This window comes from Manihot esculenta, chromosome 12 (assembly GCF_001659605.2).
Source record: "Manihot esculenta cultivar AM560-2 chromosome 12, M.esculenta_v8, whole genome shotgun sequence".
NCBI classification, from domain to species: domain Eukaryota; kingdom Viridiplantae; phylum Streptophyta; class Magnoliopsida; order Malpighiales; family Euphorbiaceae; genus Manihot; species Manihot esculenta.
The window spans coordinates 1,946,394-1,972,040 of NC_035172.2; the positions used below are offsets into that span (position 1 = coordinate 1,946,394).

Sequence of the window (25,647 nt, forward strand, 5' to 3'; positions counted from 1 at the left end):
TTCCTTTCTTTTGGTAATGGAGCTCATCAGAAGGCAAAAAAGTGAAGCCGATCATCAGATCCTTAGCCATTACTGATCTTCTTTTACTTTAAAAGATGAACCTATACTACTCTAATAAGCCGAATAAAAAACAACACAACCTTTTCACTTCCAACTTCCAAGGTCAACGCAAAAACTATTAAAAAGTCACAGAGAATATGTTAGAAGAAATATATGCAGACAAAGCATGCTTTTACGGATCACATATGCACACAAAGAGAAAGAGAAAGAGAGAGAGAAAGAACAATTGGGGAAACTCCGATACATGTTACCATTGGGTACGTAATTAAGGAAGATGACATTACTTCAACTTTAAATTTCCAAGAGGAGATTCCTCGCATGGTAGTAAATTAACTTTAAAGTAACTAGCTGCTGATTTTCCAGGAACCCTAGAATTAGCATTTGCTTTAATATATATCTAAGGGTCATAAAGCTTGTTGTACATAAATCTTAACGTCTTCTAACAAAGTAGTTGCACCCATCAAGAGGCGTCAAGCATTCTGGACTCTGGCAGCGAAGCCACTCATAAGATCTGGATATTGAAAAATATCGTCTAAAATGGAGTCTGCACCCATATAAAGGTTCTCTTGCGAACCATGACCGCAAGGAACCACATGAGAATTAACGCCATTGAAATTCTCCAACTGCACAGGACCACCATGATAATGATCAAGATATATAGCCAGATTCTCATTCTTAACCAAGTGCTCACTCTTGATTTCCCTTCTAAACCCATCAAGCATTGGGCAGGTGGGCATTTGAGGTGCTGATGCAACCGTTGACTCGCTAGTACAATTTATTGAGCTCTTTGAAAAGTTAATCTTGTCGGAGGGTTTTGGAAAAAACCCTTGAATGATCTCTTGTAATAAGCCAGAATCAGATGGTTCTTGTGGAAAGAATTCCATATAATCGGCTTGAGAATTTGCCCTATCAGGGCCTCCAGAAAAGTTATAACTACGACTATCCTCATTTACTGGTACAGAACTCGAAGAAGACACTGTTAAATTATAAGATACATTTGAACCATTGGAGGGATTCACCAAAGAACCACTAGAGAAAGTGCTAGACGCAGAAGTAGAGGAGCCATTAATGTATGGAAACTGATCATATAAAGCTTGAGGATGATTATAAAACGATGAACCTGATGAGGGGTTAAGGAAATCACGACGGAGAAGCATGTTAGAGGAAGCAGAACTACTCCTCTGGGTCGCAGAACCAGAGAAGTCTGGAACATGAGGGTTTCCAAACGATGGCCAGTTTGAAGAATTGGTGTTGAAGTGGCGTGAGGTAAGATCCATGATGGACGCCTGAGATTGTTTTGATGAGAAACTGAATGGAGGGAGAAAGGGGTCTGTCGTAGAATGAGGATCAGTAGTCGGGTACACGAAATTGGTACGAGCCTTAAGGCCACGCATGGCTCGAGCAGCGTTGTCATAGGCACAAGCAGCCTCCTCAGCCGTGTCAAAAGTGCCAAGCCAACGTCTTTCTTTGGACTGGGGGTCCCTAATCTCTGCTGCATAGCGACCCCAGGGTCTCCTACGAACCCCACGGTACCTCAAGGTCCCACCTGAGCCACCACCACTTTCTTTCAGCGACCTCTTGTTCGTGGTGGTGGCGGAGGCAGCTGCTGGGGCTCCATTAGTGCTCTTTTTGTTGTTGTCGGTGATGAGTTGTTCGAGTGGGATGGATTCTTGGACATGGGTCATTCCATTTAGTCGCCTAAGTGCTTCCTCCATTATAAGAGGGCCGAGAGAAGACGGTTGAAGTAGGGAAACGGTGAAAACAACTAGAAGAAAGCGATGGGAGATGATTTGCTGGGTTGAATAGCTCGGAATTGATCGAGTTTGGCACCTGGACCGCTTTGGAGCAGTGTATTTATAGGCAGACATATAATATAATACGGTAATAAAAGTTCTGGGAAGATAACTGGGGGCGTTTGGAAAGTGACTGATTTGAGCCATGCAAGGATAAAACCTCTGCAACCATTTACACAAAATTCCAAAACAAAAAAGAAGGGCTGAGTGTCACTAAATAATATTCTAACGACTAGGATTTTCTACTGGGCCAGCCATCCTCAATCTTGACGGCTGTGATCAATTTCAGGGATTTTTTTTCATTATTCCCAAATATAAATTACTGTATTTTTGCTAATTTCTCGAACAATTTGGAGGGCAGAGTCTCCATGCATGGAAACATGTATAATGAAGGCATTACGTCCATCGTCTACTTCTCCATGAAAAGCTGATCGGTACCAGCAAATGTGGATAATTTTTATTTATATTCGATTTATCACAAATTTAAAATATAAATCCATAAATTCTTAATATAAAAATTATATAAAATTTACATGTCTATAATTAAAGATAAAAGTAAATCGAGCCGGTTAGGTAATTTCCTTACTCTGCCATTCGATACGAGAGACAACACTATTGACTTATTTTAAATTTTTTCAGTTCAAGTTAAATTCAATTTTGATTATTTTAAATTCAAATAAAATATTAATAAATTTAATTTTGTCTTATATAGTAAATGAGTCGAAACATATTAATAGAGTACTTTCTAAACAGTTTGTATATTTACAAATCAAATGATTTTTAATTTAAAAATGATATGTTTGTAACTAAATAATTTTAATTAAGTCAATAAATTCATGAGCTAATTTGCAAAATTATAAATAAGTCAAATATATACAAACTTAAATTTAAAAATTAGATTGGAGATTCACTCATTTAGAGAATGAATTAAGCTAAAAGCCTAAACTAAGTTTCTAATGAGTCAAATCTCAATTAACTCATTATAAACTATCTAGTTTCATTTCACAATCCTACACAAAAGATAGCTAGGTCGCCTTATCAAGTTTAAGAAATCCATGATCCATCAACTAAGGCGCCGACCACCGGCTTGCTCAACTCCTCCTTACGCCAACAACCAACTACGGCGAATAGAAAAACCAGAAAATACTTGATTTTGATCCCTCAACTCAATCCGATAGCCTTCAAGATTCTGACTATATATGCAAAAAGCAAGAGTCATTTTGCTTCATTAGGGGAAAAAAGTTGAAACCAACCTATGTTTATTATTTGTAAAATATCAATAAGACTTATTCAAATTGAAATATTATAATAAGTAATTAAAAGATAGTATTGTAAAAATAATTAATTTCCATGACAGAACCATACTATAGGTATCTTTATTGATCTACAATAATAAATGTGGATGGGTTTTTCATTAGGTGGTGTTCTTTTCTTTAATTTATTTTCCAGCTAATATCAGTAAAGAGTAATTGGATAGAGGCCTATTTCCGAGATGCAATTAACTAATTAAAGACACGAGGACAGTACATTACATGTTTATACTGCGGAGGAGAGAGTGATCTTTTCTCGTTTTGGGTTTTTGACAATGTGATTGACGTAGATGGAAGCCTTTTCCTTAAATAAATTGTCCTTTATTTTGAATCTCACTTAATTAATCTCGATTCACACACCTGAAATTTGTGAATTATTTCAATGGATTCATTGTTAATCCATGATTAATTTGATAAGTATTAATTTTTTAATATTTTATATAGATCCCTCAATATTTAATTTGAAAAAAAAAGTAAAATAAAAAAATAAGGTCAAGAGTTTCCCGTGAATATTTTGATGGAGACCTTTGAAACACTCAAGTCAAATCTATAATTTTTTCGAAAAATACATTAGTGCAAAGCGAAAATGAAATTAAAGCAGTGACAGAAAATAAGGCAGTAAGGAAAAAAAAAGTTATAGAGATTATATGCTAAAGTATAAAGAGAGATTAAACCCTTTTTGGATTGGTCATGGATGTATAATCTCATCATTCCAACAATCTCCAATACTAAGTCTCATCAAATCGAATGTGGATATATTTTGACACATATTTTAAGTTACGTCAATCGACTAATAAATACAACGTTGATTAATTCATATTTCAATTTTTTATCCATATCATATCAATTTAGTATATGATACACACATTTATATTCTCGATGAATGTTCATAATATCGATCATTTTTGTTAAAAATTTTATATTTATTTTTATATTATATTGTATCGTACTCGTCTATTTAATTTTTATTTAAGTCGATTCTCTTCTATTATTAAAATTTGATCAAACCATAAATGCATATCATGATTGTAGAGAATTTTATACTTAATATTATTATAAAGTAAAATGCTCTCTTTCAATTTAAAAGGTCTATAATAAAAAAAATAAATTAAAAGGGATTATTGAAAAATAATTAAAGGAGAGAGAGAGAAATTAAAGGGTATCTTTCCTACAATTCTCTATCCAACATGTAATAGTGAAAACTGCAGTAAATTATTGGGAAGATATACTGTTTGGCTTAATGAGTTGGTTTTTTTTTTCTAGTAAAAATTTTGTAGAAAGTTGAGAACAACACGGCCCTGATCCTTGCAATTATCATTACACTGGCGGCGCTCAGAATTTGTTCCTCCCTATTTGGGTCAATATTATTTGAAATGTGTGGAGGTAGAGTTTGAAAAGCAAGGAGACTTTGGTGATCACATGGAGCTGTCTGTTTGATAAAGGAAGTAGAATAGAACCACAATGCTTTTTAGGTATTGTTGATTTGGGTTTGTGGTCTAATCTATGGCTCACGAAAGAGAGAGTCTTTGTCTTTCAAACCCTAAGCTCATTTCACCTTGTTCTTATAATGATCTTCCAATTCTAACTACCCACAACATACTCTATTAACAGTTAATTTTTATATTATTTTTTATTTAATTTAAAATAATTAATTTAAAATATTTAATAAGTTTAAATTAATTATATATAAATTTTAAATTTTCTTTATTTTTATCCAATGTAAAATTCAATAAAAAAATTCTGGACAATGGACAATAGAGAGAGAGATTCAGTAATTATCCAGTCAGTTGAAGCTTAAACTGAGTTGTTGTTGTGAAGTGACAATGTGTTTGAGAGAGCAGTGAGGGAGAAGATGAGGTTTTCTTTAAGAAATAGGACGGACTTATTCTGCGGAGACGCCAAAACAGAAAAAGTACGACCTTCAAGATTTTAACGACAAGATGAGATCCTGTCAGCCTAAATTCATCAATTCTCTCGCTTCAGCTTTTTACACCCTCAGAATTTTTCTTCTTCTTCTCCTTCCTTTTTTTAAATATTTTAATTTTTATTTATATTTAAGCTATAACTAATTAAAAATAAATATATTTGTAGAGAATGTCTTCATTTTGATTTCCATTGTACAGAAAATATACAGTGGAGACGCGAGGGTTAAGCAGAAGTAAATAGCAGAGAGAGTAGTAGGTTCTTTCTGACAAGGGAACAAGTGTTGGAAGATGAAGCTTTCATTAAAATCAACACTGCAACCATCAATTACTCCATTTTCGTACGTTAGCATATACCCATCCCTTTCCCTTTTCCCACTTCTTCAAGATACGCTTACGGCTTCCACCCTGTCCTTTTTTCTTTTTTTTTTTTTTTAAACAAAAGACAAAGTTTGTCAAATAAGTAAATTATATATAATATGTAAGATGAAAACTTGATTTTTTTAATAATTTAATTGAATTGAATTATTTTCTAATAAGTTAAATTTTTTTAATTTAAAAAAATTAAATTTTTAACGATTTAAAAAAAGTTCATTTAAATTATTGCAGTTGATAAATAAAGTTGTTTCAAAGTATATATGTCCAAAACACATAATCTGTGAAGTCCAGTAACCTTTTCAGGATGTAAAAAAAGGGCATGGGCAGATGTTGGTAAATTCAATATGTATGTGTTTTTGTGTGTGAGCGTGTGAAGACCTATCTACAGTGTTCTTCAGATTTCTCCACTTTTTAATGGCTTCTGTTATGCCTTTGAGGGAATATATATATATAGAGAGAGAGAGGAATTAGTGTTAGAATAATAATTGAAGAGGGTAATTAATTTAAAAACACTGGGAAGTGCAGCGGATTTAATAGAGAGAAATTAAGCTCACCAGCAATGAAAACTTTGGTGGGTGGGAGCATCAGCAGGCTACTGAAAACTCGCAGTTGTTACAGACCATCCTGAGCCATTTGTTCCCTAAAAGTGAGCAATCTTTTAAGCTGAGGGCTCTAAAGGGCAGGTAGCTAGCCCCTCCATGCTTGCAGCCTTTGTTTATCTGAAATTTCTTCCAAGGAAAACCCACAACATATAGAGAATATAAACCTGATCACCCTAAACCCTCTTGCCCCTAAACCTGCATTTTAGTGCATGCTTGCTTCCATGATCCATCATTCTATTCTCTCGTCTTCTCTCTCTCTCTCTTTTGTATTGTCCTGTCACTTCTAGTATATATATATATATATCTGATTTTTTTTTTTTTTTATAAAAACTGAAATCCACGTTTCATTAACTTAGATTCACGTCATAATCCCATTAAAAGAATAAAAACACTCCTAAGTTTTAAAAGTGCTTTGTATGCAATACTTAAATGCAAAACTTCTTATTAAAAGAGATGGATTCAGTTAATTTAGTTCGAAATCAAATAGAATTGAATAAATTAAAATTAAAATTTAAAAATTTATAAAAATTAAACCGAATAAAATTAAAAAAAAATTAATTTAAATTGAATTGATCTGATTCGGTTTGATTGGTTTGACTTTGAAATGAATTTTTTATTTTTTATATTTTATTTTTAATGTTTTAAAATTTGATCGAAGTATTTTAATGTTAATTAGAATATTATCTCTGTATATTACTAAAATAATATAATATTATTAACTAATCAATTATAATATTATTAATTAATCAATTCAATTTGATTTTATAGAATTTATTAAAATCAAACCAAATTAAAATAATTAATTTTTTAAAATTAAAATCAAATCGAATTAAAAAAATATAAAATTAAATTAATTTATTTTAATTTAAATTAAATAGTGCTCATCCATCTCAAATGAATGAACTTGTATTATATATATTAATTTCTAGCAATTTAAGTGGTCCTGGACATGTTTACAAGTAAAGTTGGTGGTGAAGTATTTGCAAGAAATGGAAGGTGAGCTTTAATTGGGGCCTTTCTTTTTCAGTAGCACCACTGAAATTATTGAGATTAAATAATATCAGCAAACACTGTTTCCCCATTAAAGCTTTGTGCTCATTTAATATCATATCTCATTTTAATGAATCCCCACAAAATCTCATCTGCCACTGTCCAGGTAAACTGCAATTATGCACTATAAAGGATTTTCTCCCCATCCATCCATCTTTATCTATTTTTATGATATTACATTCTTAAATTGATCCTTAAACATAAAATTGATGAGAAACTAAAATCAAAAGCTATCTACAACTCCATCAAAGCCAAAGTGAAATTGTAGATGCATTTATCATAAATTTAATTTTATATTATCAAATAAATATTTATATAATTAAATAAAGTAATTATGTCATGCTTAGTTTTGGACCCAACTGCTGAAATTCAAAAGCCCAATGATCCAACTTGGACGAGAGCTCGCTTCTTTCTATAAACCCATCCATCAACGTGTCTGCATCAAAAAGGACCCAACCCAAACAAAAATTCATATCTATTAACTTTTTATTTTATTTCAATGACGAAATATATATGACGTAAGAAATTTCCTTTGAAACCTGTATACAGAATACGGGAGCAGAAGATAAAAGAGCATTACAGGCTAGAACAGAACATTGCAAACGTATAATACAACAACACAAGAGAACCACAGTATTTTCTGGACTAAAGCTTCACATAATCCAAGTTAAAGCTCACCATCCCATAGCTCTTCAACGGACTTGAATGGCCCATCAGGCGATACAAATTCCTCTTTAAGCATGATTTTTTGCTGTGGGATTTCACTGATCTTTTCCATGTCTTCCTTTGACAGTGTCCAATCAAAAATCTCCATATTCTCTTTTAGCCTTTCCTTTTTATAGCTCTTCACCACAAGAGTTGCCCCTTGCTCAATTATCCATCTCAGAGCCACCTGCACTTAGCACCGAGTACTATTAGGTTTAAATTTAAATAATTGATTTCATCCCACATAACAATACCAGCACCAAATCATAAGAGAGAATATAATCAATAAGTAATCTAAGTACAGAGGAAAAGATCAATTGGAGCTATGAAATAGAACCTGAGCAACAGTCTTGCCTAGCTTCTCTGCAATCTCTTGCAGCACTTGATTCTCCATAACAAGATTGCTGCCCCAATTGGCACCTTTTGCTCCCAGAGGAGAAAAAGCTGTCACAATGACATTGTGGGTCTTGCAAAATTCTATAAGCTTCTTCTGCTGCCACACTGGGCTCAACTCCACCTGCACAAAAGATGTAAATTTCTTCATCTTCAATATATCATCTATTGCTAATGAAACTGAATCTCTCTTTCACATGGATTACTGAAGACTCACTTGATTTACTGAAGGAGGAATGGTTGCCGAGGCAAATATCGTTTCAAGCTTCTTGCACGAGAAGTTGCTGACTCCAATGGACTTTGTGAGGCCAAGCCTCTGGCACTCTTCCATGGCTGCCCACACAGACTTGTAGTCCATTGCTTGAAGCTCCTCCTTAGGCATTGGATATTCATATCTTCCTGGCTTTGAACTGATAGGCCAGTGAATGAGATAGAGATCCACGTACTCCATTTGAAGATTCCTGCAATACCAATTGATTTTTTTTTTCGCAACCGTTTATAGTTTTGGCTGATAAAATGGGATTTTAGGTAGAGATGTATAATTACCTGAGAGAATTTTGAAGAGCAGGGACAACAAGATCACTATGTGCATCGCTGCACCAGAGCTTCGAAGTGATGAACAGTTCCTGTCGAGAATCTATGAGGCCAAGTTTAAGTGCTTCAACAACAGCTTCCCCAAGAACATTCTCTGAACCGTACATGGCAGCGGTGTCAAAATGCCTGTATCCAAGGCTGATGGCATCTAAGATCGCAACTTTCATGGCGGATTCAATAAATGGGTCGGCAGCTGTGCCCAATCCCATCACTGGCATGTCCCCATTTCCAGATGATGATCTCAGTTTCACTTCAGGGATCTTCGCCGCCTGAGTCTCCATTTGGTAAACCGGTTCTAAAGTCGAAATACAGAGAAAATAACAAGGCAGTGATGCTTTAAAATTTAGATTAGAAGAGCAGCCAACCGCACACTATTTAAAACTTAATCGCCGACCAAGGCCAAAGGCTTCGTTGCCAAAGTCGACTGGAGGCTTTCATCCAAAGCACGATGACCCCTCTCTATCTGCCAGGCGGCGCTGACCCTCATCAACGAATCTTTACAAAACATCTGTTATATTTTTGGATGGCACAAATGAAATTGATAATTTATTTTTATGTATTAATAGGAGATATATTAAAAAAATTAATAATAGACTACTCACTTAAAAATGAAATTAACTTATGATTTAAAACAAAAATTAAAAAGATAATTTATTTTTAATATATTAAATTTTCTTTTTAATATATACAATACGAGGCATTATAAATATTTTCTTTTTATTTTGAATTACCCATCCATCTCTAGAAAACAAAAATTAAAAAGATAATTTATTTTTTACAAAGATGAATGCTTAATATAAATATTTTAATTCATTAATTAATTATAAATAATATTATCAATAATTTATTAACATTAATCTCATTCCTAATCCTGCTCAAATTAAATGATGACAGATGAGCACCATCAGAATAGACACATAGCATCAAACTTCCTAATTGGATTCGCATTACAAATCCTAGTTGGAGGTGGAAAGCTTTTAGACAAATCTCTATGTATATATATAACCTTGTAAATATTCTCAGAAAACAATTACGATGATGCTAATGTTCTTAGCCGATCACCTTCATCTTTCTCAACCTTTTATGATGATGCCACCGTCTGCTCCGCCTCTTTTGTCACTCGACAGTCTATTAGCTTACACGTACTATACAGCGCAATCGATAAACAGCAGTGCAAACATTACATGGTGGTGGATTCCAGCATCGATAATACTAGTGCTCCTTTTGTTTTTAATCTTTTTGTGGTATTTTATCTTCAGGAACCATGTCAATATAATTCTTGATATTGAAAGCGGAGTAGCACCGAACGAAGATGATCAGCCGGCGACTGTAGTGGCAGCTGCACCCACCAAGCCACGGCTGACGGGTCAGGCGGTGGAAGAAGCATTCCCGACGTTTGCTTATGGAGAAAACGAGAATTGCTATGAGTGTGCTATATGTTTAGAGGAATTGAAAGACGGAGACAAGTGCAGGATGTTTCTTCCTTCTTGTAATCACACTTTCCATAAAGCTTGCGTTGATCTCTGGCTTTCTGAGGATAATACATGCCCACTTTGTCGTGTCGTTTTGCTCTCGTAGCTCATCTCATCATAAATTCTGCCAATTTATGTGTTTTTAGATATTTTTGTGGTTATTTTTTTATATGGGGGGAAAATATATTTAAATACTAATTTCAATTTCAACTCTCTGCTCTTCAAAATAGGAAGGCCAGCAGGCTGGTCTGATCCAATTTTGGGTCGAAATCACACATTATGATTTTTTAAATTGAGGGTTTTAGATTTAATTGCAGGTATCTTTTATTATAAATTCATATAATTGCAAATTTAACATTGATGTGAGTCAATTATATTGATTATTTTGAATTAAACCTCACAGAAAAAAACATGTATCGAGTCAAATGATTGAATGTTGAAGAAAAAATATTTAAATTGAGCTGAACAAGCAAGATTTCAATCTGATTCTAAAGGAGAGAATAATCTCATTCGAATTTGAACCTGAATAAAAAAAAATCAATTGAATTAAATTCTTAAAAATTTCTTACTGAATGTGAACTTTTTTCCGAAATTCTACCAGCTAGCAGTCTCCAGAAAAATATCCATAATATCCTGTCCTGTGAAATAGTGGAGCAGTTTATCACCTGGAAAAAAAATGATAAAGAATAAGAGCACACTGAAGCATTTAGTTGGTAAACAAGAACTGTTTCATTGGCTTAGAAATTAGAATTCATCTACGATTGGTACAAAATTGTGGACGATACGCAATCCAACCTACAGCTACTTCAGCATGTGTAATGACTTTCTAAATGCCATCCAAAAGACTAGTAATAGCTTCAAAAATGCGCGCAGCTAAGTTCTCATCAGAAGCGCTGATAACAGTACTTGTTGCTTTAACTTCTATCATGGCTTTGTTTGGATCATGAATTTTTATGATCCCAACACTTTCTGATTCAGCAGCATTCATGCCTTGTTCTATAGATCCATTAATTCCCATCTTTGACAATATCGTGAGGAGCTTCCCCATATCAAGTAAACCACAATACAGTAGTGGTCTATTCTGTGAGGTGTCTGATACCTTGTTCCCAGATACCAACCAATATTTGCTCTCGTCTATTAATAGCTGTCCTTCCAGTCTCGTCACATCCATATTATTCTGTACCAGCTTTCTCCAGCGGAATCGAGTAGCCAACCCTGTTGCAATCTCTAGAACCGAATTGTCTTTCAAGCTTCGTATATCTATTGTTTCGTTTTCTTTGTAGTACAAGATTGAAAATGAATGTGAACTCGACTTTGAAACATTGATCTGCTGCTTCAAAACCTCTGGAAACTATGTTGTGCAGAAAATAGGAGGACAAAGAGGTTAATAAACAGAGTTAGGGAGAGACTTATCACAGAGGGAAGGACAACAAGCAGATTGTAATTACCACAACTATTTTTGGCTGCAACATCTTCAGTAACAGCTGAGCTTTCCTCATCCTGTTAATCAAATAGCACGTTAAGAGTTGTAAACAGAATACTTAACATAGTTTAAAAGTTTATAATGGATAAATATGTCTAGTTTCCTTATTTTTAAGGAATAATAAAGTAGGATGTGTACCAGAACATTCATTTTGAAAAGGTTCTAATCCCTTCATTTGGAGTGATTTACTTGGCAAGAAAAGAATTTAAATAAATTCTTACAAAATCATATAAAATTTCAACTTTTTTCCAATGAAAAATTCTTTAAATTAAAACAATTGAATTCTTTCACTCCAACAAGAGAATTGTTAGAAAAGAAATCAATCGAATTAAATTCTTGTGGAATTCTTGATTCCAAATGGAGGGGATATGAACAGGACAAATTGCTTGGATAAATTATTTCTAGTTTCAGAAATACTGGTTTGCCAGTGCTTTGATCTCTTTTGCAAGATGAGGATAGGCCAAAATTTACTAAAGAAGTTGGAGCCAAAAATTGCTAGAATAATGCTAGTGGCGATTAAGCTGATGTATTATGGATGCTGCAGAAAAGAGTATCAAATCCAGCAAGGTCTCTTCTCTGCTTATAAAACAATGGTCCTTCAACACCAAAGCAATAGATGTTTCTGATGCAATGCAGGGCACGACAAAATAGCTTCTCTTAAGAGAAACAGAAAAAGTTTTAACTGAATTGGCATCATAAAGCAATCATGTATGATCATCCAACACCATAAATTTTCACAAAGTGGATACATTCAGGAACTACAACAGAAAGATAAGACCTTACCGCATACCAGAAAGGAATGAACAATGTAAAACCTTCATTGCTATTGGCTTGAAAGGCAAGAGAGCCATATCAACATCCAATCCATCCTGCAAATTGTAAATTCCTTGAGCCATTTCTTCAAATCAATAACAAACCTTTAATTTCAACTTCAAAAAACAAAGAGAGTTCTAGTTTCAAGAATAGAATTAGGGAAGCACGTTTCATAAGTCAGTGAGAAAACACAGAGCAGTTGGGCACCTGTAAAACAAGTAAAGAGTTTTGATCTCCACACCAACGTCGAAGTAAATGAACAATAGGACCCAGCCGCAGAGTCCAGTGAGGAGCAAATATAATGCATGGCTCCTGCCAATTGGCTCTAACCAAAAATGTTAGTTTGAGCAGTGAAAATTACCGTCCAGCTATGCATGCATGATCATTGATAATGCACTACCACAAGACTCTTCTTTTCCCTGATTTATCCTTTCTTTCTCAATTATTTCAAGAAACCATTATTGTACTAATCTCATAAAAATTTTTTAGGAAAAGCACAACTTTCAAGCAATATGTAAAGCAGCACTCTGGCAGACCTTTGAAACAGTGGTTTTCCACTTTGGCTTAACTTGTCTGATAATGCAATAGGAAACAATAATTACTACATTTTCTCATAAAAAAAGGTCGGGATGAAACATACAATCATAGATTGTCTTTAATAAAGATTAGCAAAGCACCAAATTCTAATAAACCACAAGAAGCACTAAAACACATTTGCATACACACAAAGGAATAAGAACTCTTCTGGAGCCAAGAAGAAAGTCCAAGTTTGAATGATAAAACAATTTCAAACTTGAAAGTACTTCTCACACAGAAGAGCCATAGTCATGGAAGACACATTTAACAAAAAATTAATGATACTTGGCCAGTAAAGAGCACGTCATTTGCAAGAAATAAATGTGTGTGACAAAGATAGTATTCCATACATTAGGTTGGGCGAATGAATAGCAGGAAACACATGAAGCTTCTTTCCTTTAATGAGCTCGATGTGCGAAAACAATGGCTCACCAGAAAACAGCTGTCGATCATCAAAAGGAAAATCAAACATGTTTGCAAGCATATTACTAAAAATGAAATATAGTTCTACACACACACAAAAAAACAAAAAGCAAGCCTCAAAATTTATTTACTTTCTCTTGCCGGAGCTTGGACAGCCATTCTGGTATGCGATTAGTGAATGCCAGTAGCTCTGCCGCTACAGAAGAGATAACATACATTGGAACCTAGAGAGCAATAAATATTTGATTAAAAATGCAAAGAAGAGCCAATTAAGACCAGAGTATTTACATGCATACAGAAGACATCCAATCAGTGATAAATTTTATGTTTGATTGTGATAGGCGATTGCATCTTCTTTATAGAGCCAATATACATCGTGTACAATAAGCTATACCCATAAAAATTGATGTCAAAAGAGCAAATAATAGGTAATGATATCAAGTAGAGTTTCTATACCCAATAGTAAAGTTCTCTATTCTTACTCATGCTTTTTGGACAAGGGAGAAAGCATCACAAGCGAGCCTACTTGACAAATGGCACGCACAGAAAAGTTGATGACTAAATATACAAGGATTAATTATATGGAGGAGGCAAGATGGACTCAGTTAATCTCTTATTAATCCTAAATGGAATCCAGAAACTTGCACTTGCACTCAAAAATAGTCGCAAGTTTCTGAAAGCCTTGTATAAGTTGGTTGTTGTTTATGTGAACCCTAAAGCACCTCCATTCAGCATGCAGAACATATAAATTGCAAGTGAACACAACTTAAGTTGAAAAAATAAATAGTTTTCCTGATCCTGAACCTAAGAAACGGAGGCCAGACCTCATCCTAGAGGCTTATTTCCCAATATTCCAACATCCTTTTAAGCAATTAATTCACTACAAAGTCAAACAACAAACTAACATAAGATCAACTCACTATTAAGTGTTCTTAAGTTTCTGCATATACATGCAGGAAAAGCAAAAAAAAAAAGAAGAAAAAGTTCACACTTTACCTTTACAGCTGAAGATTCAAGGAAATTCGGTATCTGCTCCAGCAACTGCAGAACAATCCCAAGTTGATTCAAGGGAATGAGGACAGAACCACCAGCCTTAACAGAATCCACAACACATGAGCATATAAAAGCTAGTTTCTTACTTTCCTCTATGCTCTCATCATTACTCGATAAGCATTCATTCAATTCTCTCCAACCATGTTCATCACTGCAACACCAGTTAAAACAGCAGATGTCAAACTGCACTGATCCAGAATCTAAAAAATTGTGAAAAAGAAATGAATTCTACAATCCCCATACTCGAGAATAGCAGTAAGGAATGTGACTCATAAGTAAATATCTCATTCAAAATATTCTTGTGGCCAAAACTAAAGCAATGTTACCTGAGAGTTGACAGACTGTTAGTAGCTGAAGCAGAATAGTTATCATGATGTTCAACATCTTCTATCACATCCTCAGATGTGAAGTCTGAATACAAGATCATATCAGTCCCTTGCAAAGCATGATAGTCAAAATCCATCGCATGAGCAGACACAAATATAGAGCTTGATAAACATGAAATACTTCCTTCTGGGCTTTCAACAGTCCAATTACAAGAGCCTATTTCTAAGCCTGAACTAAATGCCTTTAACACCAATGCCCCATTATGGCAGGTTGCTTCAGCATACTTCAGCTTTTGAATCTTTTGCAGACAATCCTTTACATCCACAGAACTGAACGACATTTAAATGTTTAATGATGAGACATCAAACAAAACTTTGCTACTATGTAAGAGAGCACATGAAATAATCTAAGAGAGACCACTGCACCCTGAAGAAATATTTTGTTAATTACCTGTACAGTGGCATCCATCCACCCAGCTCTGATCCATCTTGACCTACAGCAACTTCCCTAAGAGGAGATGGAAGTAATTCAAGCTCTTCCCACTTCATCCATTGAGGAGAATCAGACTCCTCAGAACCATAGAAATGACGGAGTTCCATCTGCATTGAAACAAGATCCTCCAACATAAGCTGCCCAAGCCTTGCAGTTGCTTCAGTTGCGTATATCTGACCCAGCCAAATAGAAATTGACAAATTAAAGCAATTCCACAATAAGTCAAAGGATGATAATATCTAAAGTCAATTACGAAAAGACAAAAAAGGAGAAAAGTTGCTCAGCTCCTTTTTTCTTTCCTTTCTCACCTTTGCAGAAAAACCTTTACTTCGAGTGAGAAATGGTAAACCAAGCATGCCCATTGTACTTGAAATCAATACTATATCAAAAAAAGAAGGATCCCAAATGTGCAAGTTCTTTAAAGTTTTGTACCATGGCTCTGCATATATTAAATCTTTTGCATCAAGGGGCTTTTCAATTTTATGCCTCTTTGCACTCTCTGATCCCATATCCAAGGATTCATGGACCGAACAATTGGAAGATTCATCAAGCACCAAGGGACAAAAATCAGCAGGAACAGGAGAAAAAATTGTGAGAGCTGAAAGGTCCAGTGGGCAATCAAGCAATACCCTATACCCATTCACATGGAGAACATAACATGGGGGAAAATGGAAACCATTTCCTTTGCTCAAGCATGTCTAGGGAAAAAAGGCGAAAAATTGAGAATCAATACACAAGTTGTGTGCATGCGCTGACGTTGCACTAGTGAGGAAAAGTGAGGGGAGAGAGAAACTTACAAACTTCATGGAGAAACAGAATAAAAAATTTAAATTGCCAGAATCACAAGATTACTCCTTATGGTTTACCTGCAAAGACAAGGCAAGACCATAAATCGATATACTAAAAAGTGACAATAAGTGTACATATTATGCTAGGTGAAGACATTCTAATTTAAGGCCAAAAAGGCACAAATTTAGACGCCAACTAAAGACAGGCACTTCATTAATAATTAATTACAATGCTTGAAATTTAAAATGTTGATAAAGGGAAGGAAGAAAGAAAGAAAGTTTAACAAGAAATTAAATAAGATACATAGAACTGAACTCAGTGGCTAAGGATAAATACCCACAAACCAGTGCTTTCAATATCTCTATGCTGAGAATTTGGAGGGAAAAGAAATGGCAATCAAACCACTTTGCAATTCAGCAATTAAGATTCAACTACTTGTAGGAGTTCTCAAACTTGTTTTGACTGGTCACAAGACCACATGTTCAACATTCATTCAGTAGGGTAACTAGTAATTCATATAATTGTCATGGGGTTTCATAAATTCCTACCGCAATTAAATTATAAGCAAACCAATTTTCAACTTAACAACACGGTCTCCAACTCTATTCCAAGTAGCACATTTACACATAAATTCTATCCACACAAACAAGCAAGCATATGTAAGTGTAAGTTAACAATTAACATGCTTGTATAAACAAATAAACTACATGTCACAGAAACAATGCAACGGTTGGAATGGCAATGCCGAAAGTAGCTAAACCCACAAAAATAAACTGAGTGTTCAATGAACTTGATGCTGAAATTTAAGTCTAGTGAAGAAACATATTGACAAACTAATTAAAATATCATTACCCACCGAACGAAAATGATTCTTCAGATTTGGTACAATGGACATTGTACAAAGAACTATATTCTTCAAATTCAGGAAGAATATTATGATGTTCCTCTTGAGGAAAACAGGGTTTGATAATGGAAAAAGGACCAGAGGAATATATTAGCAATACCAGCTGTAACTTTGAACCAGCAGACGACAGATTGAGCTTCTGTTTTGGCTTCTGTGAAATTTGGTTCTTGGCTTCCGACAATGGAGAGCTTCTAGCATTCAAAAAATCAACAGTGAACGCTCTAAATCTTCGATTTGACGATGAACACACTGGCCGATTCCAAGGAAGAAAGTGAAACAACAAAGTGAAAAAGTTTTGACAATCAATGGCCGATGGCACGTAGACTCTCTGGCAACAACAAACTAAGGGAAGTAATAAGTTAGGGATTTGTATTTTGGGGTTTTCAAAGGCAGATTTGTCTGGGAATTGGAAAGCTTACCCTATTATCATGGATTATTTATAGAAAAGAAAAGTAAATAATATTATTATAAGAAAGAAGGATGCAGATAAATTAGAGTTAGTAGAAACACTAATAGATATAGATGACTCAAAAATCTTCTCTTGAAGTTTGTTTTTGAATTCTAAAAACATAATTAAGACAATTAAATGTGAGTCCATACTGATAATTTCCATTTCTCAATAAAATTTTAGGATGTAAATTAGATATTTTGAATATAACTTCAGTTATTAAGGACGGATGATTATTCATCTAACTCATTTTAGAATGAGGTTAAGAAAAATCATATAAGCATATAGATAAGATTTGATGATAAGAGTCTATATTAAGGACATTGGATTTTAGGTTAAGTCTTTTTCTGTAATATTAACGGTTTTATTAAATTATTAACTGATTATTCATCTTACTTAGCAATAGTAATTATATTAGTGATTAGTTGAATATAAAAAATAATTTTTTATAATTTATTTTTTTAATCACCGAATCAAAATATTAAACATTATTTTAAAAAAAAAATTATTACTTAATTTTTATAAAAAAATTTAATTTTAAAAAATATATTAAAATGTTTTAAATATTTTAAAAAATTTATTAGTAAATCATTAGGTTAATTTTATTCATTAAATATTTTACTATTTAATTTTTATAATTTTAAAAATTTATTAATTAATATTTTAGATATTTAAAAAGTTTATTAATTAATTTTTTATATTCATAACATTTTAATTTTTTTTATAATATTTAACCTTAAAATTAATAAAAAATAATTATTATTTTTTAAAAAATATTAAAAATATTTTAATATATTTTTTAAAATTAAAAAGTTAATTAATTTTCTTATACCATATACACTAAAAAATACTTTTTTTCCTTACTAAGATGGAAATGGTGGGAAAAACCATCGGCACCCTATGACATCTTTTATTCTACAAATGATATTAAAATTTCAATAATTATTTCGGAGTTGTCACTGCACATGCATTTGCTCATACATATGGCACAGGCAATTAAGTTCCATAGTGGTAAACAGAATTTATTGGAGTTCTCCACACTAGCTGCTCTTCACTTTATCAGAGAAAAATTATTTAGGGATTGGCATATCTGAGTGCACCCCCACTGGCCACTAGTCATATCTCTCAACATTCCCAAAATCAAGAAATATTCGAAATCAAGGAATTAAAAATATTAGCATGTGCTGCATTGCCATTTTTTTCCAATTGACTCCATCTTTTTTGCAAATATTAATATTAAAAACCCATAAATAATTAATTAATATAACTTCAAATTTTTCCCACCAAACTTCTATATATATAATTTCTTTCCTTCCTACTAAATTCAAATTTAGAATAAATATTTCATATTTCTGAATATCTCCGAAATCAAAGAATTAAAAATATTACCATGTGTGCATTGCCATTTTTTTCCCAATTGGCTCCATCTTTTTTGCAAATATTAATATTAAAAACCCATAAATAATTAATTAACATAACTTCAAATCTTTCCTACCAAACTTGACTATATATATAATTTCTTTTCTTCTTGCTAAATCCAAATTTAGAATAAATATTTCATATCTCTGAATATCTCCGAAATCAAGGAATTAAAAATATTACCATGTGTGCATTGCCATTTTTTTCCCAATTGGCTCCATCTTTTTTGGCAAATATTAATATTAAAAATCCATAAATAATTAATTACTATAACTTCAAATCTTTCCAAGCAAACATGACTATATATATAATTACTTTCCTTCTTACTAAATCCTAATTTAGAATAAATATTTCATCTCTGAACGTCTCTGAAGCTGTATTACCATTTTTTCCCAATTAGCTCCATCGTTTTTGCAAATATTAATATTAAAAATCCATAAATAATTAATTACCATAACTTCAAATCTTTCCAAGCAAACATGACTATATATATAATTACTTTCCTTCTTACTAAATCCAAATTTAGAATAAATATTGAGAATATCTAATATTTTTAAAGACCTCTGAAGATTTCCAGTGCTACTTTGTAATCCTAACTAGTCTCATGTCTCTTCCATTCTCTCTCTCTTTCTCTCTATCTCTAATGTGGTTAGAGTGGCTGAGATCACCAAGTAGAGCTCACACCTCCCCAAGACAGCCGCCGGAGCCACCTTCACCAAGGTACTTCTCCTCCTCATCTTTCAAGGATATCAATGCCATTCTCTTAGAAGAAGAGAATAGATCCAAATCCCAACCTCAAACCCCCAGGAGACCCTCTATTTTCCACCGTGCCTCCCCACTCTACCGCCACCACCGCAACCGCTCTAAAACATTCATAATTTCACCACCTCCTAACCAGGATGACCACAAGATCATCCTCTACTTTACCAGCCTCGGCATTGTCCGCAGAACACTCGAAGATTGCAGAACCGTCAGATCAATCCTCCGTGGATTTCACGTTCCAATTGACGAGCGAGATTTGTCCATGGATGCCGAGTATCTCGACGAGATACAGATGATCAGTGCGTCCAAAAAAGTTAGGTTACCTGCAGTTTTCTTAGGAGGGAAGTATCTTGGTGGGGCCGAGGAGATCAATGAGATGAATGAGAGTGGTGAGTTGAGTAAGCTGATTGGTGGGTTACCGTTTGTAGAAAACAATATTAAAATTAAATTTAATAGCGTCTGTGATGTTTGTGGAGGGCTGAGATATGTTCTTTGTGCACAGTGCAATGGCAGCCATAAGATCTACTCTGAGAAGTATGGGTTTAGGACCTGCACATCGTGCAGTGTAAACGGTCTGATTAAGTGCGGCCTATGTTATCCCGTGCAATGTAAACGGTCTGATTAAGTGCTTAAGTGCGGCCTATGTTATCCCGTGAAGCGGCGACGTATGTCAACTTAGTCCTCTATCCACAATAGGAAATATAAAAATAAAATAATATTAGAATGGAAGTAGCAGATATTTTTTATTTTGCTTATTTTTTATTTTAGAAAAAAATAGAATACAGGAAAGTGGGGACCTTCCTATTTGGGTTCTTTTATTTGATGGGATTTGTTTGATTAGATGTTTATAGAGTTTTTTTTTTGCCACAGATGTTTATATACTTAGCAGTTTGATGGTTTATGAATTATTTGTGAAACTTGTAAATCTTTACTTGTTGATTTTTGTGCAAACATAAGCGATTTCTAATTTCTATTACATAAAAGGAAAATGCAGTATTTTAGTCATATACCATACCTATTGAAGAATATTCAACATAAAAAAAACAAATCATGGATAGCTCCTATAATATGCTTTAGAAAATATCATTGAGAAAATTATTAACTTAAATACATATTAGTCAAATTTATAAAAAAAATTAATTTAAAATTAAATTTAACATGCTTTATTATAAAAATTTGAATAAGTAAATAATTTTAATTTTTTTTTTTAGAATGGGGATTAGAAATTGAGAGACTAGAATATGAGAGTTCTATCAAATTTACTTAAATGAACTTACCATATTAAATCTGTGAGTCCAATTTTAAATTCTTTATATATATATATATATAAACATATCTTAAACGATCATTATTTTTTATTATTTCGATCTTTGATGGGATGAGCCGCTTACTGTTGACTGTCAAATTAATAGGGACAATTATATTTTATTATTTATCTATAGTTAATTGACGCAGATCGTTTCTCATGGAGAAGGAAAAATAAAAAGTTAGGTTTAACAGAGAAAAATGCGAGAGTACCGAGTTAAAAAGGAGTACAGAGGAAAACCTACATTATTATATATATTATAAAAACGTGTAGAAGCATATAAGAAAATCATTATATGAATTGTTAATATGAGAAAAAAAATCGTTAATTAATAAAAATATTCCGTGGTCGCTCGTTAAAATTTTAATTAAAAAATAATAACGCTCGGAGAAAATATTTTTATTTTTATGAGGCACCATCGATTTATTATACTCATCGAACTAAGTCGTTTAAACTCAAAAACAATTAGCTCATTAGAAAACTCAAGCCAAAACTCATTTAAGTTTAATCAAGCCTTACTTTGCAACACATTCTCATTCTGTCATTCATCATTAGTGAAAATAGGATTGCTAAATGTTTTCTTCCGGAATCTTTGGAGACTTATACTTTGTTTAGAATGATTAATTTTGAAAAGAATTGATTTTTTTAAGTTTTGTGTTTAATAAAATTAATAATTCAAGAATTTGAATTCTTGTGAGAATTTATTTTGAATTAAAACCAAAATTTATCAAAATTGTTAAGATTTTGTAAGTAATAATCTCACTTAAATCTATTTATATCAAAATTATTTAATTAGTTTTTTATAATTATTTTTAATTTTTTTTCTATATATATCTTTTTTAAAATTTCAACTTTAATTTTGTTTGTGTTTTTTTAATTAATAAATATTTATATTTTTTAAGAATTTAATTTAATTTTATATTAAGTATTAAAATTTAATACATTTATAGTTGATATTAAAAAATTAATTATATTGCTATGTTTTTTTTTTAAAAAAAGAGTTCATCTTAATTTATTTTTTAATGACAAGAAAATTATATAAATTTGAAATTTTAAATATTGTTACAGATATTAATAATGATTTTTTAAAAAAATATTTGAATGAGATAAAAATATTACCATTTATAAAAATAAATATTTATGTTTAGTTTAAACTAATAAGAATGATGAAGTAAATAAATTAATTTGAATTTAGCATTAATTTATTTAAATTAAAAGTATTCACTTAAATTTTATTATTTTAAAATATATTTTAAATAAAAGAATTCTTTTTTTTCAATAGAAATGAATAGAATTCAATTATTTTCTTTCGAGAATTAAATTCCAAATAAAGTATTAATATTTTCTGGATAAGACTCTAATGAAATACCAAATAAAGTATTAATATTTTCCGGATAAGATTCCAATGAAATAGGATTCATATACTGTGTTTGAACTAATCATCGAATCAATAAATAGAAAAACAAACAGACTCTTCTTGGATTTCTAAATATTTTCTTCTCAAAGAAATAATAATAATTTTTTTAAAAAAATTAAATAGGAAAAAAAGCTGCAAAACATGAAGAAATTCAGAATAATAACCGAACATAAAATTAAAATTTCGCTAATTTTATTGTACAACACTTAGTATTATTTATCGTGAATGTATGAGGCTGATATGGAGGAGCATGCTTTTAAAATCATTAGGATCAAGATTTATTTTTATTACTTAATATTAATGCAAGAGGCTAATATGGAGTGGATGTACTCTCAAAATTGTTTGAAAAGAAGGTTAAATTTATATGGTAGGCAGTATAAAATTTAATGAAAATCTAATGACTTTTCGAACTTGCAAGTTGGCAATATCCTTTTATAGATAAAGTTAAGAAGCCGTCCCCGCAAGCATTGCCTCTGGCTCTGTGCCTCCTTATCCTCCTTTCTAAAAAATTATTCTGTCATGTAGTTTGTCCTACGCAAAAAAAAGTTTCTATTCTTTGTTTCATCTGGATCATTCGATGGGGTCTTCATCTCCGAGCAGATATCATAAAAGTTCCAACTAGGTTCTCATTTTCTGTTAGGTCCCACTCAAAGCTAATAAAGAAAAGAAGAAAATAATTGGGAATAAAATTGGTTTGTAATTCATTCATGATTAATAACAGATACACAAAGCTATTTATAAGAATAAAACTTAAAACAACTAGCCCTATGCTCAAGCCACTAACAGCAATTACTCCCAAAAAAATAGCTAAGAATCAGCTAGTCAGTTGAAATACACAATCCTGACTTATTCCAACTTAAATAAAAGAATTATTCAAAAATAGAAATCAACGTTAAAAATACGCAGCAGCAGAGCAGAAGGCAATTCTAACAAGAAGTCAACTTAAATATTTCTTGGGCACTCTCTTAGTCCTTTGAGGTCTATCACTGCTCCCCTCATTCACAATAACCTTGTCCTCAAGGTTGGAAGTAGAAAATCTATCAAACAGATCCGCTGTATCCTCCCAAGTTGCATCTTCAACTGGCAAGGTCTTCCACTGAACAAGACTTTCCTCAACAAGTCTAGATCCTTGCTTAACCCACCTAGTGTCCAGTATTGCTTGTGGCTCCAAAAGAACATCACCATTATCATCAAAAAGAGGTAAAGTGGCTGCTACTGGCACATCGTCGCCAACCTTACCAATATGTTTTTTGAGCGCTGAAATATGGAAAACAGGATGGACCTTGGAACCTTCAGGTAATTGTAACCGATATGCGACGCTGCCAATTTTAGCTAATATTTGAAAAGGCCCATAGTAACGGCTGGCCAACTTTTGATAGGCTCTCCGGGCAACCGAATGTTGGCGGTACCGCTGCAATTTCAAATAAACCCAATCTCCTACCTGAAATTCAACATCCTTTCGTTTGGCATTAGCTCGCTGCCGCATTTGGTTAACTGAATGAGAAAGTGTGGCTTTAAGTTGCTGAAGAATCTCATCACGACTAGCCAAAACCTGATCTGCTTCATGGACAGGAGTTGTACCCGCATCATATCGTGGAATAGTTGGTGGAGGTCTGCCATAAAGTGCCAAGAAAGGGGACATTCCAATAGAAACATGGAAAGAAGAGTTATACCAGAATTCTGCCCAGGGAAGATAAAAACTCCACTTTCGTGGCTGGTGGGAAGTGAAACAACGGAGATATTGTTCAAGGCATCTGTTAACAACCTCCGATTGACCGTCCGTTTCTGGGTGGTAAGAAGAACTCATCTTAAGCTTGGTGCCGGATAACTTGAAGAATTCCTGCCAAAAATGACTAACAAAAATACGATCACGGTCACTAACAATTGACCTCGGCATCCCATGCAGCTTAACAACTCCTTCAACAAATTTTTCGGCAACTGTTTTGGCAGTAAAAGGATGTGTTAAAGCCAAAAAATGAGCATATTTGCTGAGACGATCAACCACCACCAAAATTGAGTTCTTGCCATTAGAATTTGGAAGGCCTTCGATGAAGTCCATTGTAATATCATCCCAAACTTGATGAGGGATTGATAAAGGCTGTAAAAGTCCGGCTGGAGTGGAAGTTGATGATTTATTTTTCTGGCAAACTGAACAAGCAGCAACATAATCTTGGATGGTCTTTGGCAAAGAAGGCCAATAAAATTGTGCAGCAATTCTTTTGCGTGTTCTCAAAACACCAGAGTGACCACCACTTGGGGAATCATGAAATTCCTGTAAAATCTGAATAATTAAATTAGAATCAGGAGGAATAACAACACGATTCTTGTAAAGAATCAGTCCAGCCCGCCATAAATATGGTTTGCCTGGATCATCGGCAGCCAAATTTCCAATTCGAACCATGTAAGGGTGTGTCTGAGCTGCTTCCCGTAAAGAATCCCATAAAGTGGTTTGAGGACTGAAAAGAGCATCAAGACTAGGACTCCCAGCAATCCTTGATAATGCATCAGCCGCAATATTTTCTCTTCCGGGCTTATATCTGATCTCGTAGTCATACCCAAGCAGCTTAGAAATCCATTTTTGTTGTTCTGGAGTAACAATCTGTTGTTCTAATAAGAACTTAAGGCTCTTCTGATCTGTTTGAATTAAGAACCGTCTGCCTAATAAGTATGGCCTCCACGTACGAATTGCGTGTACAATTGCAAACATCTCCTTAGCATAGGTAGACCAGGCCTGCTTAGAAACACCCAAGGATTTGCTCATAAAGGCAATGGGTTTATCCTGTTGAGTTAGGACAGCTCCAATTCCTTTATTCGAAGCATCTGTAGTTATAACAAAATCCTCATTAAAATTAGGCATAGCTAATGTTGGTGTAGAGGACATAGCATTCTTCAATTCTGTAAAAGATTGTTCTGCTTCATTCGACCAGGCAAATCTCCCCTTTTTAAGCAAATCAGTCAATGGCCGAGCAATCATGCCATAGTGGCGAACAAACTTCCTGTAATAGCCTGTAAGACCTAAAAAACCACGTAGATCAGAGACATTAGCAGGTTTAGGCCAATCAATCATTGCCCGAATTTTTCCTTGATCCACCGTTACCCCTTCATGAGAAACAATATGACCCAGATATTCAATTTGTTGCTGCCCAAATGCACATT

At 33.3% G+C, this 25,647-nt stretch overlaps 5 protein-coding genes across 8 annotated transcripts; 2 read left to right on the plus strand and 3 right to left on the minus strand.

Annotated features, from left to right (window-relative positions):
* Positions 1-286: 286 nt before the first annotated feature.
* On the minus strand, positions 287-1,872 carry LOC110627287 (ethylene-responsive transcription factor ESR2). The gene has a single exon (XM_021773545.1). The coding sequence runs from the start codon at positions 1,773-1,775 to the stop codon at positions 531-533; it is 1,245 nt and encodes a 414-aa protein (XP_021629237.1). The 5' UTR covers positions 1,776-1,872; the 3' UTR covers positions 287-530.
* A 5,711-nt stretch (positions 1,873-7,583) lies between these two features.
* LOC110628221 (non-functional NADPH-dependent codeinone reductase 2) lies at positions 7,584-9,298 on the minus strand. Its single transcript, XM_021774770.2, has 4 exons — positions 8,760-9,298; positions 8,431-8,674; positions 8,158-8,337; positions 7,584-8,007 (listed from the first exon to the last, which is right to left on the minus strand). Exons 1-4 carry the CDS (start codon positions 9,086-9,088, stop codon positions 7,783-7,785), a joined length of 978 nt encoding a protein of 325 aa, XP_021630462.1. The 5' UTR covers positions 9,089-9,298; the 3' UTR covers positions 7,584-7,782.
* Positions 9,299-9,842: 544 nt separating this feature from the next.
* On the plus strand, positions 9,843-10,385 carry LOC110628372 (E3 ubiquitin-protein ligase Os03g0188200). The gene is made up of 2 exons (XM_021775015.1): positions 9,843-9,949; positions 10,067-10,385. The coding sequence occupies exons 1-2, from the start codon at positions 9,843-9,845 to the stop codon at positions 10,383-10,385; spliced, it is 426 nt and encodes a 141-aa protein (XP_021630707.1).
* A 599-nt stretch (positions 10,386-10,984) lies between these two features.
* LOC110628222 (integrator complex subunit 9 homolog) lies at positions 10,985-17,584 on the minus strand. Of its 4 annotated transcripts, none has more exons than XM_021774771.2 (12): positions 17,240-17,584; positions 16,244-16,312; positions 15,755-16,144; positions 15,405-15,619; positions 14,954-15,283; positions 14,571-14,778; positions 13,706-13,798; positions 13,502-13,593; positions 12,783-12,900; positions 12,546-12,631; positions 11,728-11,779; positions 10,985-11,630 (listed from the first exon to the last, which is right to left on the minus strand). In XM_021774771.2, exons 2-12 carry the CDS (start codon positions 16,250-16,252, stop codon positions 11,106-11,108), a joined length of 2,118 nt encoding a protein of 705 aa, XP_021630463.1. In that variant the 5' UTR covers positions 16,253-16,312; positions 17,240-17,584; the 3' UTR covers positions 10,985-11,105. The 4 variants fall into 4 exon arrangements, with proteins under 4 accessions (XP_021630463.1, XP_021630464.1, XP_043804962.1 ...); XM_021774772.2 differs by having other exon boundaries at positions 17,092-17,584; XM_043949027.1 differs by lacking the exon at positions 15,755-16,144 and having other exon boundaries at positions 17,240-17,583.
* Positions 17,585-19,649: 2,065 nt separating this feature from the next.
* LOC110628373 lies at positions 19,650-20,337 on the plus strand. The gene is made up of 2 exons (XM_021775016.1): positions 19,650-20,188; positions 20,271-20,337. The coding sequence occupies exons 1-2, from the start codon at positions 19,650-19,652 to the stop codon at positions 20,335-20,337; spliced, it is 606 nt and encodes a 201-aa protein (XP_021630708.1).
* Positions 20,338-25,647: the final 5,310 nt, after the last annotated feature.

What these genes read in the sequence shown, in the direction of transcription:
- LOC110628372 (XM_021775015.1), top strand. Translation starts at nt 9,843, where the DNA reads ATGATGCTAATGTTCTTAGCCGATCACCTTCATCTTTCTCAACCTTTT. An exon ending in GACAGTCTATTAGCTTACAC is followed by an intron (nt 9,950 to 10,066) that starts GTACTATACAGC and finishes TTTTATCTTCAG; the next exon opens with GAACCATGTCAATATAATTC.
- LOC110628222 (XM_021774771.2), bottom strand. An exon ending in AACAGTCTGTCAACTCTCAG is followed by an intron (nt 14,779 to 14,953) that starts GTAACATTGCTT and finishes CTGGTGTTGCAG; the next exon opens with TGATGAACATGGTTGGAGAG. An exon ending in TGCAGCCAAAAATAGTTGTG is followed by an intron (nt 11,631 to 11,727) that starts GTAATTACAATC and finishes TGCACAACATAG; the next exon opens with TTTCCAGAGGTTTTGAAGCA.
- LOC110627287 (XM_021773545.1), bottom strand. Translation starts at nt 1,775, where the DNA reads ATGGAGGAAGCACTTAGGCGACTAAATGGAATGACCCATGTCCAAGAA.
- LOC110628373 (XM_021775016.1), top strand. Translation starts at nt 19,650, where the DNA reads ATGTGGTTAGAGTGGCTGAGATCACCAAGTAGAGCTCACACCTCCCCA. An exon ending in AAGCTGATTGGTGGGTTACC is followed by an intron (nt 20,189 to 20,270) that starts GTTTGTAGAAAA and finishes CTTTGTGCACAG; the next exon opens with TGCAATGGCAGCCATAAGAT.
- LOC110628221 (XM_021774770.2), bottom strand. Translation starts at nt 9,088, where the DNA reads ATGGAGACTCAGGCGGCGAAGATCCCTGAAGTGAAACTGAGATCATCA. An exon ending in GCTCTTCAAAATTCTCTCAG is followed by an intron (nt 8,675 to 8,759) that starts GTAATTATACAT and finishes TTGGTATTGCAG; the next exon opens with GAATCTTCAAATGGAGTACG. An exon ending in TAGGCAAGACTGTTGCTCAG is followed by an intron (nt 8,008 to 8,157) that starts GTTCTATTTCAT and finishes TGCTAAGTGCAG; the next exon opens with GTGGCTCTGAGATGGATAAT.